At 46.1% G+C, this 14,325-nt stretch overlaps 1 protein-coding gene across 5 annotated transcripts in view; it reads right to left on the reverse strand.

Annotated features, from left to right (window-relative positions):
• Positions 1-7,130, reverse strand: part of Nek4 (NIMA related kinase 4) — a 43,708-nt gene extending 36,578 nt beyond the window's left edge. For 2 of the 5 annotated variants that reach the window (XM_052733720.1, XM_052733719.1), the window contains exons 1-3: positions 6,859-7,130; positions 4,633-4,899; positions 98-295 (exon numbers count right to left, since the gene is read on the reverse strand). In XM_052733720.1, the coding sequence (XP_052589680.1) occupies positions 98-295; positions 4,633-4,899; positions 6,859-6,951 (558 nt within the window). In that variant the 5' untranslated portion in view covers positions 6,952-7,130. The remainder of the gene's footprint in view (positions 1-97; positions 296-4,632; positions 4,900-6,858) is intronic. The other 3 variants (XM_052733716.1, XM_052733718.1, XM_052733717.1) reach the window with 2 other exon arrangements.
• Between the last annotated feature and the right edge of the window lie 7,195 nt (positions 7,131-14,325).

Below are 14,325 nucleotides of genomic sequence, written 5' to 3' on the forward strand. Positions count from 1 at the left end.
TAATTCTAATTTAACTACTCATACGGGCTCTGAAATTCTGGTCTCTCCCAGAGGCCAGGCCAGGCAGTGCACACCTTTACAGCTGTGCACATCCTACCTTATAGTTGTAGGGCTGGTTTGAGAACAGCTCAGGGCTCATGTAATAGGGAGTGCCGATGAGGGTGCTCGCCATGTCCCCGTTGTGCTCCAACACTCGGGCAATCCCCAAGTCGCCCACCTTAATGATGTTTGTTCTGGTTAAGAAGACATTCTGAGTTTTCAGATCTCGATGAAGGATGTGTTTCTCGTGTAAATACTGAGAAGACAGAAAAAGTTTTCACTATATGTAAGTATACTAATTTATTTACTTATTTCCAGCTTTTTATATACACCACCAGTAATTACTTAAGTTAAACAGCCTTAGTTGTCTGCCAACCAAAACATCACTGTTCTATAAGCTCTAAATAAAGAACTACCTTACAACTTTCAAAGTAAGAAAAGTGAGTTCCAGGGCTGGGGAGATGGCTCGGTTGGCAAAATGCTCGCCACACAGTATGAGAACCCGAGTTTAGATCGCCAGCACTCTGTAAAAAGCCAGGCATGCTGGTGCACTCCTAGCCTGGGGAGGTGAGGACCAGAGGATCTCTGGAGCTCGCTGCCATGTAAGTGCATTTCACATTCAATGTCTAACACTTTCACATCCAGCTTCCACACATAAGTGCTTATGCATGTGCACACATCTGTGAACATGTATGCACACCCACACAAAATTAAGTTCCACATATTAGTTGGCCTGGTACCTTCTGCAATTATTTACTGATGCCTTGACAACTCTATCATTTTTAATAATACCTGGATCATTTAAATATTTGCTTATAAAACAGGCATGGTGGCTAAGGCCTATTAAGACCAACACTTGGAAGGCTCACACAGGATGGCTGCTGTAAGTCTGAGATTATCTTGAGCTATATAGTGAGTTCCAGGCCAGTGTAGACGAAAGTGAATGCGTGTCTCCAAGAAAAAAATAAAAATGTACAAACTCCCACTGAAGGTGGAACAACTTATCCAAAGCCTGATGTGCGCTCCTCTCAGACCCAGGAAACCCTAGACAACATTTTAAAGTACAAAGCATCACTTTTACCTCAAGAGAGCATGTGAGAATTTAAACAAGGTCAGTTAATTCCGGACAAATAAGCCCCGGGCCTGAGAGACACTCCAAACACAGTCTCACTCGGGGATGTGCATACTAAAACACAAATCTGTTCTGCATTTTCATCCTCTCTGCCACAGCAACAGGAAAACCTGAGCCACACATACTGGAGTACTAACTAGCCCAGCCATCTTTCAACATGACTTAGCTGACCAACTGATAAGGCACATGGTCATCCTTGGTTCTTTGCCAACTCAAGGCTCTTAAAACTGACTTTGCTATAAATATTTAATGCACAAAGAATTAGTATCTTCTGTGATTATATATGAAATCCATGTCTACTTTAACATAGACATCACTCACTCAGAAACATGCCAATGCTACAGCAAGGGAGACTGATTTAGCTTCTAATTGTTGGTTTTATTAAGCGGAGCTATTACTGTGCGAGAAAGTTCACTAGGCATGACAAAACCCATTATCAGAGCAGAGTTTTCTTAGAAGGGACAGGGAAGGGACAGAAGAGAGCATGACCAGGCCTGTGGAAGAGACACGTGCAGAGACAGAGAGAGAGTGGGGAGAAGGAGAAGAGGAAGGGGAGGTATCTGTGACCCACTTCTTATAGATTCCCCTGCACATACACATAAGGGCTTAAGGAGCTACACCACCCATGCACAGACTGCACGGATTACATAGGACATAAGGCCCCTTGCTTGTCTACTGAACTGCGCCCGTGAGGTCACATAGCTGGAGGAGTGGCCGGAACTCCAACACTAAGGACATTTAAAAAAACAAACAGCCGGGCGGTGGTGGCGCGCGCCTTTAATCCCAGCACTCAGGAGGCAGAGGCAGGTGGATCTCTGTGAGTTCGAGGCCAGCCTGGGCTACCAAGTGAGTTCCAGGAAAGGCGCAAAGCTACACAGAGAAACCCTGTCTTGAAAAACAAAACAAACAAACAAACAAACAAACAAACATGTTTCCCCCATGTAAGCACGTGAAAAGATGTCTTCCTAAAATATGCAGACACTGCCAGGCGGTGGTGGCGCACGCCTTTAATCCCAGCACTCGGGAGGCAGAGCCAGGCGGATCTCTGTGAGTTCGAGGCCAGCCTGGACTACCAAGTGAGTTCCAGGAAAGGCGCAAAGCTACACAGAGAAACCCTGTCTCGAAAAACAAAAACAAAACAAAACAAAACAAACAAACAAAAAAATATGCAGACACTGTCCTGGGGCTGAGCCATTCATTCTAACCTCAAAACAAGGCTGCTTTCACATCAAAGTGATAAGTCTCTGCACTCTGAAGGCCCCTCCGCCAACGCAGCATTCCAAATTAAACCAAATCAGACCGAATTGGAAAAGCCCAGGTTTAATGGTTAAAGCATTTCTGGGTGATTCTCAGCCCCTCAGAGAGGAGACTGGGACGCTAGACCAGAAGAACCATGGGTCTATTTTCTGGGATGCAGCTTATGTACCCTGTGGGAGTGGTCTTGAGCCTCTCTGGGGGAGGAGCTGTGTTTGGGGGGCTGTGAAGGGGCAGGTTTGGGGAAAGAGATGGGAGAGGGGATTTGAGGTGGACCTTCCACCAGAACATTCCACTCTTTGAGTATAGGGATGCCAGGGTGCCAGGGTGCCAGGGGTTGAGGTGAAGCTCAAACCCAAACACAAAGTATGCTCAGCAAAGACCAAGGGCCTTGGTGCCTCTCAGCAAGACCACAAAGACCTCAACAAGTCCTGGTTGTAGTCACCCTGACACTGCTGTACAAAATGCCACTCTTATGCCGGGCAGTGGTGGCGCATGCCTTTAATCCCAGCACTCAGGAGGCAGAGCCAGGCGGATCTCTGTGAGTTCGAGGCCAGCCTGGGCTACTGTGGGAGCCTGTTCTCGGGTTCCTCGTGGCTTTACCCAGCAGGTCCGCATAGAGGATGATCAGGACCACGGGCCTGAGTGCAGGTGTCTGAGATGGTCTGCACTTGGCTGTGCTGGGGGAGGAGGTCTTTTGCTCCACCCCCTTGGCGTCTCTATAAATATCCTGGGGCAGAGACAGTCAGGGCCCGTTGGAAAAGGTTCCAGGCCCTCTCGAGGCTATCCTTTATTTTCTATCTGTCTATCTCCGCAAGAGTCTCCGCAATAAATCCTTCTATCTAATATTTCCTGCTGCTCACACTCAAGAAAACTCTGGGGAACTGTGGGGGTGGTGGGTAAACGCCCCACAGGCTACAGAGTGAGTTCCAGGAAAGGCTCCAAAGCTACATAGAGAAACCCTGTCTCAAAACAAACAAACAAACAAACAAAAACAAAAAGAAAACGCCACTCTTTACAGAGCAGGCTGGGAGGGGTGGAGGTGGGTAGGCATCAGTAAAGTACTTGCTGTGTAGCATGGGGACTTGAATTTGAATCCCCAGCAGCCATGTTAAAAAACAAAAAGGGCAGGGCTGGAGAGGAGGCTCAGCGTTTAGGAGCACTGGCTGTTCTTCCAGAGGTCCTGAGTCCAATTCCCAACAACCACATGTTGGCTCACAACCATCTATAGTAGGATCTGATGCCCTCTTCTGGCATAAAGTTGTACATACAGACAGAGTACTCAAATACACAAAATAAGTAAATCTTAAAAACAAATAAACAAACAAAACGCACACAAAAAGGTCTTCGTGTGGCAGAAGACACAAACAGAGAAGCCTCAGATCCTAGAAGTCTACCTCTGGTGAGCCACGCCTGCCTTGTACATAACCAGTCCAGGAAGAGACTACCAACACTATAAAACATTCCTTAGCCAAATAATGGCATGTCTGCTTAAGCATCCAGGTATAAGCTCCGCATACTCGTTCAACTTGAGTTCTAAACGACCAGGACAGTGTGACACTAAAACATTGCCTGACTGCCATGTGGAGACACCTCTCATAAAACCAGCCCCTAGCCTTTAATCTTAGCACTCGGGAGGCAGAGGCAGACAGATCTCTGAGTTTGAGGCCAACATGGTCTACAGAGTAAGTTCCAGGACAGTCAGGGCTACACAGAAAAACCCTGTCTTAAAAAACTAAAAATAGGGCTGGAGAGATGGCTCAGAGGTTAAGAGCACTGGCTGCTCTTCCAGAGGTCCTGAGTTCAATTCCCAGCAACCACATGGTGGCTCACAACCATCTGTAATGAGATCTGATGCCCTCTTCTGGCCTGTAGACATACATGCAGGCAGAACATTGTATACATAATAAATAAATAAATCTTTAAAAAAAAAAACTAAAAATAAACAAACGAACAAAAAACAAAACAAAACAAAAAACCCAGCCCCTAAAAATATTACTGTACAGACAATTTTTCTCTCCACTCTTGCCTTGCTATATCTCAGCAAATTTAGGAAATTCTACTTCTGACTTTTTCTGTATTGGTGAAATCATTCACACACAGTCCATGGGTCACTAGCCTACCATGTCATTCATCCCTGGCACAGGAAAATGCACCTGCTACCTTCCTGCCACACCGAGCCCACAGCAGTCTATGAGTGACAGTACCTGCAAAGCCATGGCGATCTGTACAAACCACTCCACCACCTGACTCTCAGGCAGAAGCTGCCCCTTCTGCTCCTTGAGCTTCCGGTACAGATCACCTCCTTCGCAGAAGCCCATGACGATGTAGAGCAGACCATCTCCTCCCTCCCACGACTCTTTGTAGGTGACAATGTTGGGGTGCTTCAGCTGAGACAGGAGCTGAGCTTCCTGCTCGGCAGCTCGGCGCTCACGGCTGGAAGCATTTCGGAGGTTCAGTTTTTTGATGACGTACTAACAAAGAAAATGAATACTTTCATAAGGTACAAGCAAACAGAGTTCTCTAGGTTCAGAAGTAGCTGAGAGTTCTCAAGAATGTCCAGTCCTTAAAACCAACCTTCTGGAGCCTATCAGATAAACTACTGGCTTGTTTTTCAAGAGGTATAAAATTGCCAGTTGGATACATTGAAGAGGAGGTGGTAGGAGGATCTAAAATCATAAAACTGGCTGGGCGGTGGTGGTGCACACATTCAATCCCAGCACTCTGGAGGCAGAGATAGGTGGATCTCTGAGTTAGAGGCCAGTCTAGTCTACAGAGCGAATTTCAGGACAGCCAGGGCTACGCAGAAACCCTATCTCAAAACAAAACAAAAGGATAAAACTGGGGAAACTATTTGCCCCTGACAATTGTGCTTTCTTCCCCCAGTGCTGGGTTCAAACCCCAGGCCTTGTACATGCTAGGTAAGTGCTCTACCAATTAGTCCAACTAACGATTATTTTCCTAAGTCTGACTTATGCCCATTCCAGGTCACAAACAAACTACCCTTTCCCTCTGAATTTTACAATTTCTTTGAATCTACGATCCCAGCTACTTTGAAGGCTAAGGCAGAAGGGTTACTAAAGCCCAGAAATTTGAAACCCAACCTGGACAACATGATAGCCTATCTCAAAAAAAAAAAAAAAAAAAACAAAAAAAAAAGTACAAAAATTAATAATGACTAAAAAGTAAATCCAAGATAACATATTATTAGACAAAAAAAGAAAAAGACTCCTTAACCTCTAAATTCTCCCTACAAAAGGCATTAAGATGTAGTTTAAATAGTTGTCCGAGACCCATTATATACTCATGGCCCAAAAAAGTTAAAGCATCATTGGTCCTCCACATAGGACATCATTCCCATTTAAAAATAAGATATTTTATTTAATATAGTGCCCTCAATCATCTCCAAGATCACATACTCACTCCTTCAATAAACACATACACAAATGTGTTTCCTGAAGCTCAAAGCACTGCTCAAAAAGAAGGGTTATTATTATAGCTATACTCTTACTCTTAGCACAAATGTCCCATAATTCCCCGGGGGGCCTACTGAATTAATCTTATGAGAAAGCTTGTGTTCTCGGCAGAGACTCTAGCATGTGAGGAGAGTGGGTCCTATACTTGGGAGTGTGGGGGCTCTCTCAGCTTGCTCTTGCAACTGGTTTGGCAGTCCTATGAAATGCCACTTTTCAGTTTCATAGTTGTCCCCTTTCTGCAAAACATTCCATGGACACCCTGGCAGCAAGTCATACTGAAGACCTGGCTGTGAGCCTTTGGGAGATAAAATACACAGAGAAGGAGTGACCTCAGATATGCGTTCTGGAAAGATCACTGCCGCAAAAGGGATGGGTTAGAGAAATGAAAAGAGGCGACAGGGACTCGTCGGGAAGGGGCGGGCATGTAGCTACCAAGAACGGTGTCTTGTATTGGGGTAGTACCAAGAGAGTTGAAGACGCTGGTTTGGTCTGGTGACAGGAATATCGACAGCGTTGGGAGCATTAAAGATAACTGTCACGAGTCCAGCTTCGGCAGCTGCATGGCTGGTCAAGCTACTCACTGAAACGGGGACTTTGAGAAGAGCTGGCGAAAAGATGAGCTGAGCTTTAGTAGAGCAAGCCACACAGGGGATGGTGCTTCACATCCATCGACGGTGGCACCGAGTTAGGCCTCGGGGAACGCACCAGCACCCCCCCCCCCCCCCCCCCCCCCCCCCCGCTCTCATGACATTTTACGGTGACAGGAGGTTTGCAGATAAGGTACACTAGTTAATACCATAGCAGAGACAAAGTGTGGGGCTACTATTGTGGAAGGAGTTGGGAAGCTGACCTCGAATCGAAGATGAGTGCCCTGCCCACTCGGGACCCACTATTTTTGAGGTTGCCCTCGGCGCGCCCCTTCCCTCCTCGCCCCTGGCAGGGTCCCAAATCCCCGACCTGCTTGCCGTCCTGCCGATGCTTCACGAGCGTCACCTCCCCGTAACTGCCCCTGCCCACGACCCGCACGTAGCAGTAGGTAGCCTGGGGCATGTTCCCGGAGGGGGCCCACAGTCGGGAAGCTACGGCAGCTGCGCGAAAGGCAGCGGGAGGCCCCGCTCATGCCCGACAGGAGGTGAAGTCCTCCATAAACGCGGCCCAGTCGGGCCAGGAGCTTTGAGGCCCGGCCCACCCGGACGCCGCTACCATAGCAATATAGGCGGTGTAGTCCTGCGCATGCTCAGAATTGGAAGCCCCACCATAGAGCCGACATAGCAGCAGCTAGAGCGACTCCAAAAGCCTCGGGAGGACCTACCATTGAGTCGTCACTGGGGCGGCCAGAGCGGTTCCACAACCGCGGAGGACTTGCCATAGAGCTTCGCTACTGGGAAGCCAGAGCGACTCGAGAGTCTCAGTTCCTGCTTTTGTGATTCGGCCTCTGTTCAATGAGTCCTTACTGGTTATAAGAACCGAGTATGATTCATTCGTTCTACAAAAATTAACTGTCTGTGCACTTGGCTCACATTCTATTGAAAGACTGGCCGACTCTAGACTTCCCTAATGATGTTCGCTGTATTTTTTTTCTTGCATGACATTATTTCGCCTGTCCTTTTGATGCATTGAGAAATACACAAGACATTAGTACTTGTCATCCCTAAAAGTTTCAGCCTGCTTTATTGAGAATTGCAAAGATCTCGCACAGAATGATTGCAAAACCACCATCCTGAGAGACTTAACAGAGCTTCATGCTGCTTCCAAGACCCCCTTTTAACACCTGTCTGAGAAAGTACAAGGCTGCTGAGAAAAAGAGTCTATTATCGGACACCTACCTGCTTTGCCCAAAGAATTTGCTTTTAAAAGGCGAAGAATTACTGATTATTCCTCTGTCCCGTTGGGATATATATGCACGAATCTTCTACAAGCCAGGAATGTTTATCTCCAGGAGAGAAAGTCCTTCTTTTGAAATGCAATCATCAGAAACTTTAGGCATCTGTTTCCCAGTTTGTGTGGAAAAATAGAGTCCCATCTTCTAGCAGATACAGCTGGCTTAATTGCTTTTACATCGACCAACTGTTATTGTTATTATTAGTTACTGTTGCTGAGATAAGATCTGCCAATGTAACTAACCTTGCAATCCTACTCTTTGGTGTTGAGTTTGCAGGCATGTAACAGCATCATGCTCCTAAACCATTGGAATTTTCAGTTTTCTAAGAAGCCCCTTTGCTTACTTCTCTATCTCCCCCTCATTATCCATTTTGTTGTTGTTGTTGTTGGTGGTGGTGGTGTGTGTGTGTATGTTTTAGACAAGGTCTCACTATGTAACCGAGGTTACCCTCGAACTCACAGAGATGGGCCTGGCTTTGCCTCCTGAGTGCGGAATTAAAGGTGTGTGCCACGACGCCCAGCCTTCATTCTCCTCTGAAAAGGCCCAGTCACCTCTGCACAATTGAAATGAAGCTCAGCTTGTCCTGTGACTGTCAATAGTTACTAATACAAATCTGCCTCCTCCACTGTGACTAATGTTTATCTTTAGCAATATCATTAACTAGAATTCAATATTTATTTGTGGTTTGCTTTGTTTGTTTTTCTTATTGAGAGGAAATTGGCATTGCCAAAGAAATATGCCAATCTTAAATATGTAACTAGATCATTTGGCAAGTATAATCACTCAAATATATTAAGACCAAGGGATATGGAGAAATTAGAACCCTATGCGTTACTGATGAGAATAGAAAATGGCTCAGCTTGTATGGAAATTGGTATCATGGCTCCTCAAAAAATTACACACGTAATCCAGCCATTTTATCTCTGGATACAGAGAGAGAGAGAGAATAAACAAATAAGTAAATGGTAAAAATGAGAAATATTGGCCAATGACATGGCCCAGCTGGGAAAGGCTGATATTCATCCTGAAGACAAGTTCCACCTTCAGGACCCTTATGGTAGAAGAAGAGAATTAACTCACACAAATTGTCCTCTGACCTACCTACCTACACACACACACACACACACACACACACACACACACAAATGCACATAAACGCACACACACACAGTGGCACAAGCACACACACATTAAATAAAAAATAAATGTAGCTGGGTATAGTGGCACAGTGTGTAATCTCAGCATTCAGGAGGCAGAGGAATTTCCAGTTCAAATCCTGTTTGAACTATATTAAGAGACTAGAAAAAAAAGGTTAAAAAAAACATAAAGGTAAACCTTATGTTTGCATATTTTTTTAAAGATTTATTTATTTATTATGTATACAGTATTCTGCCTGCATGTATCCCTGCAAGCCAGAAGAGGGCGCCAGATCTCATTACAGATGGTTGTAAACCATCCTGTGGTTGCTGGGAATTGAACTCAGGACCTCTGGAAGAACAGCCAGTGCTCTTAACTGTTGAGCCATCTCTCCAGCCCCCATGTTTGCATATTTTACCACAATAAAAAAATAGCTACTTTTAAGTGTTTTTTACTTATTTATTTTTGTTGGGTTTTTTGTTGTTGTTTGTTTTTGAGATAGAGTCTCAGTATCTCCTGGGTGGCCTGGGCCTCACAATGTAGACCAGGCTGGCCTTGAACTCACAGAGATCTGCGTGCCTCTGTATCATAAGTGATGAGGTTAAAGGTGTACACCATCACACCTGGCCAGTTTTTTAGGACATTAAGTAAGATATAGAGCAGTGTTGCCAACCTGCCTTTCACTGTCGCCTTAAGGAGACCTTTTAAACAGCTTTTAATGTTGTTATCAACAAGTGTGTGTGTGTATGTGTGTGTGTGTGTGTGTGTGTGTGTGTGTGTGTGTGTGTGTGTGTGTGTGTGTATGCACATGCTTTTATTGTTATCATCATTTGTGTGTGAGTGTGCATGTGGAGGCCAGGAATCAAACTCATTATTTTAACAAGGTTTCTTACAGAGCTCAGAGCTCACCACTTTGGCTAGACTGGGTGGTCAGTGCGCTCTGGGGACCTGCCTATCTCCATACCCCCAGCACTAGGGTTACATACATATGCTACCATGCAAGGCTTTTACGCAGGTTCTGAGGAGCAAATTCAGGTACTCAAATCTGCAGGAACTTTACCAACTGAGCTATGTCCCTAGGCTCTAGACAGCTTTTTCTTCCAGTGACCCTTTAGTACCGAAGACACACTGTGTATCTGTTTACATATTGTGACTCTTGGGTAGGCTACAGACCATTATAGTAATCTATATTTTGGTAGGGGGATGATGTTTTGTTTTGTTTCTCTCCAAGACTCAATATTTGCTCCATCCAAGACACATCTACTTTACTTCACCCTAAAAAGACATCTTTTTTCTTTCTTTTTCTTTTTGGGTTTTTGAGACAGGGTTTCTCAGTGTAACAGTCTTGGCTGTCCTGGAACTCACTCTGTAAACCAAGCTGACCTCAAACTCAGAGATCCACCTCCTTCTGCCTCCAAGCGCTGAGATTAAAGGCATGCATCACCATGCCTGGCTCCAAAAGGACATCTTTACCCTTCTGGGGAATCTTTTCCTTTCTTGGTTTCTAGAACTTTACTGGTTCTCCTACTGTCCCTGTCCACACTAGTTCCTCTCTTGACTTCTCCTGCTTCCTTTGAAGTCTCCCAGGCTTCTCTGCTGTGTGTATTGCTTCTTTAAAACCGAAAGGCAGGCAGACAGACAGACAGGTAATTACCTATATACTATGTGGATCGGGAATAGGTGTCTATGGAATAAGTCTGTCTTAGTTAGGATTTCTATTGCTGTGAAAAAACCACCATGACCATGGCAACTCTTATAAAGGAAAACATTTAATTGAGGTGGTGGCTTACAGTTTCAGAGATTTAGCCCATTATCATTATGGCAGGGAACATGTAAGCATGTAGGCAGAGATGGTGCTGGAGAAGGAGCTGCTACATGCTGATATGCAGGCAACAGGAAGTGTACTGAGACACTGGGCAGCATGTTGAACACATGAGACCTCAAAGCCCACCTCCACAGTGATGCACTTCCTCCGTCAAGACCACATCTACTCCAACAAAAGCGCACCTCCTAACAGCGCCACTCCCTTTGGGGGCCATTTTCTTTCAAACCACCACAAAGTCTTACACTGCCAGCCCCATGAGGACCATGAATTAGATGAGATAGAAGTGAGCAGGGACCAGACCACATGGGACCTAGGATGGAAAGGCTTGGAACACAGTGACTTTTTGTTTTTAATCTCTTCACATCTTTGTTTTGCTTTTGTTTTTAGCATTACTGGAGAGATCCAGACAAGCAGCTCCACCACTGAGCTGCATCCTAAGCTCTATTCCTTACTTCTCTCTCTCTCTCTTTTTTTTTTGTTTTGATTTTTGGTTTTTTGTTTGTTTGTTTGTTTGTTTGTTTGTTTTGGTTTGGTTTTTCAAGACAGGGTTTCTCTGTGTAGTTTTGGTGCCTGTCTTGGATCTCACTCTGTAGACCAGGCTGGCCTCGAACTCACAGAGACCCACCTGCCTCTGCCTCCCGAGTGCTGGGATTAAAGGTGTGCGCCACCACTGCTCGGCCCTTGTTTTTCTCTTTGCTGTCACTAAATATCTGACAAGAATCAACTTAAGGGGAGAAGGATTGCTTTGGGCTCACAGCTGGAGGTTTCAATCCATGCTGCAGAAGGCACAGCATCAGGAGTGTAGGACAGCCATCCACCCAGCAACCTCACCGGCTTCCTGACTATCTGCCCTTCCCCTAGCCATGGGCTGGGCCAGTTACCCTCTTCATCCTAAACGTGGGGAGAGTAACAATACCTAATTCTTGGGGGTAGTTGGCAACAGTGAAGAAATGGGACATAAAAGACGCTGAAAAGTGTGCTAGGCGGGGACTCATCACTGTTAGCTCTTCTCATCCTTTTCTGTCACCTGCCACCACTGTAGCCAAATAAGCATGTTCCTAGTTCCTTCTACGAGCCAGATTTGGCATTAGCCATATCTCAAAAGCCATGTTTGTTTGTTTGTTTTGTTAGTTTTTTTGTTTTATCTGATTGTATTTCTTGTCTTCCCAAGCTTCCCTGGAACTCTCGATTCAAATGATCCTCCTGCCTCAGTAGCTTGTGCTCCAGGAACATAACACAGTGCCTAGCTCTCAATATCTTAGTCTTAGACACTTCAGTGTTTTCCACCCTGAAAGCTAAAGGTTTTCACGTACTTTGTCCTAGTTAGCTTGAACTGTCGATTTGACCCAGCCTAGAGTCACCTGAGAGAGGAGTCTCAGTTGAGGCATTGCCTAGATCAGACTGAGGTGTGGGCATGTCCGTAGGGGAGCGTCTTGATTATTAATTGATGTAGGAGGGCCCAGCCCACTGTGAGGAGTACCATTCCTTGGGTAGGTGATCTTGGGCTGTATAGGAAAGCTAGTGAAGCGTGGGTTAGTGAGCGAGCCAGCAAGCAGCGTTCCTCCACGGTTCCTGCTTCAAGTTCCTGCTTGGAGTTCCTGCCCCGACTTTCCTCTGCGATGGTTTGTAATGTCTAAGCGGAGATAAACCCTCCTGTCCCCTAAGTTACTTCTGGTCACGGCGTTTGTGACAGCCACAGACCGAAAGCAGAGCACACCTGTTCCAGCTGCTCCCGGACCACTTGCCAAAGTCCCTCCTCTCCTCTCCCTGACTTCACCCTCCCCAATGCCTCTCTTCCCCAGAGGCCTTCTGAGTCCCGTGGAGATGAGTCCCACCCTCCGCATTGTCTCCAGCTCTTCAGGCCTCTTCGGCCTCCAGCCGCTCCCTGGGGTCCACTGCTTCCACTGGTTTGTCTCATTCCACGACATCAACTCTCCAAACACAGCGGGGCACCCGAGTTTCATCGTGGTCGCGTATCCCAGCTCCTAGCCTTGTGCCCAGCCCATCGAAGGCTCTTTTCATCCTGATAAAGGAATGAACAGACCTTCAAATGTACAGCAGCATGTTGACCTATCCAGTCTTCCACAAACACAGTAAACGGGTCAGCAGGTCACCCTGGCCCAAGGACAATGCCCTTTTCCCAGAAGTTGCCTCTGCGAGACAAAGTCCAGGATGAGCAAACAGATCTGCATGGTCCTCTTCATCTCCTCAGGGTCACTTCCCACCCCAGGTCAGAGAGTAACCTACCAAAGGACTATGCTTGTCCAGTGTATTGTGGTTTGTTGGGGGACAGGGAGGGCTTGAGTATAAAAGCTGAGCACTTCCTGGACCAGCCAGGTCTCTGGGGACTCTCCCCTCGGGGATCTTTGCTCAGCTTTCATTATTTATTTATTTATTTATTTATTTACCTCAGGGGGCATGTCTATGGTTACATGACAGGCTTTGGAACCTGAAACCTCAGTTCAAGTGTGGATGTCCCAGAGACATGTGAATAGAATTTAGAAAATAAACAATAACCGCACGAGGCTTCCAGAGGCCTTGACGATGAAATGGTGATGCTCATCTGGAACTTCCACGGCACCCTGGCCAGGTGGGAGCAGGACCAAGCTGACTTCTGGAGTTTTTTTTTTGTTTTGTTTTCTTTCCAAATCTGGCAAGAAGGTTCAGAGAAATGATGTAACAGGCCTGGAGCATGGGTCGCCTACTGTGCCTCCCCCAAGCCTCCCGCACAGGAAGGACTATTCCCAGCATTGGTGCCATCAGAACCATGTGTGTAACTAGGGGTCACGGCACCTTTTAAGATGCCAACTGTATCTGTGGCCAAAGCATGGCTGGAAAGTTTGTTGATGATTAAAGAATTTTGGAAGAAAAGCTTCATTAAGTTTAGAAATCTGGCGGCTGGAGAGATGGATCAGAGGTTAAGAGCACTGACTGTTCTTCCAAAGGGCCTGGGTTCAATTCCCAGCACCCACATGGCAGCTCATAACTGTCTGTAATTCTAGTTTCAGGGAATCTGACACCCTCACAAAGACATACATGCAAGCAAAACACCAATGCACATTTTTAAAAAAGGGGGTGGGATTTAGAAATCCAGAGCTGCAGCCAGACGGGGGTGGTACTCACATTTAATCCCAGCACTCGGGAGGCAGAAGCAGAGGCATCCCTGTGAGTCTGAGGCCAGCCTGGTCTACAGAGTGAGTTCCAGGACAGCCAAGGTTACACAGAGAAACCCTGTCTTGAAAAACTAAAAAAAGAAGGAAAGAGAGACAGACAGAGGGAGGAAGGAAGGAAGGAAGGAAGGAAGGAAGGAAGGAAGGAAGGAAGGAAGGAAGAAAGAAAGAAAGAAAGAAAGAAAGAAAGAAAGAAAGAAAGAAAGAAAGAAAGAAAGAAAAAGAACTGGAGAGATGGCTCAGCAGTTAAGAGCACTGGCTGCTCTTCCAGAGGACCTGGGTTCAATTCTCAGCACCCACATGGCAGCTCACAACTGTCTGTAACTCCAGTTCCCGGGGATCCAACACCCTCACACAAACATACATGCAAGCAAAACACCAATGCTCATAAAATATGTAGTGTTTTAAAA

Source organism: Peromyscus californicus, unplaced genomic scaffold (genome assembly GCF_007827085.1).
Source record: "Peromyscus californicus insignis strain IS unplaced genomic scaffold, ASM782708v3 Scaffold_12__1_contigs__length_115047231, whole genome shotgun sequence".
Lineage (NCBI taxonomy): Eukaryota > Metazoa > Chordata > Mammalia > Rodentia > Cricetidae > Peromyscus > Peromyscus californicus.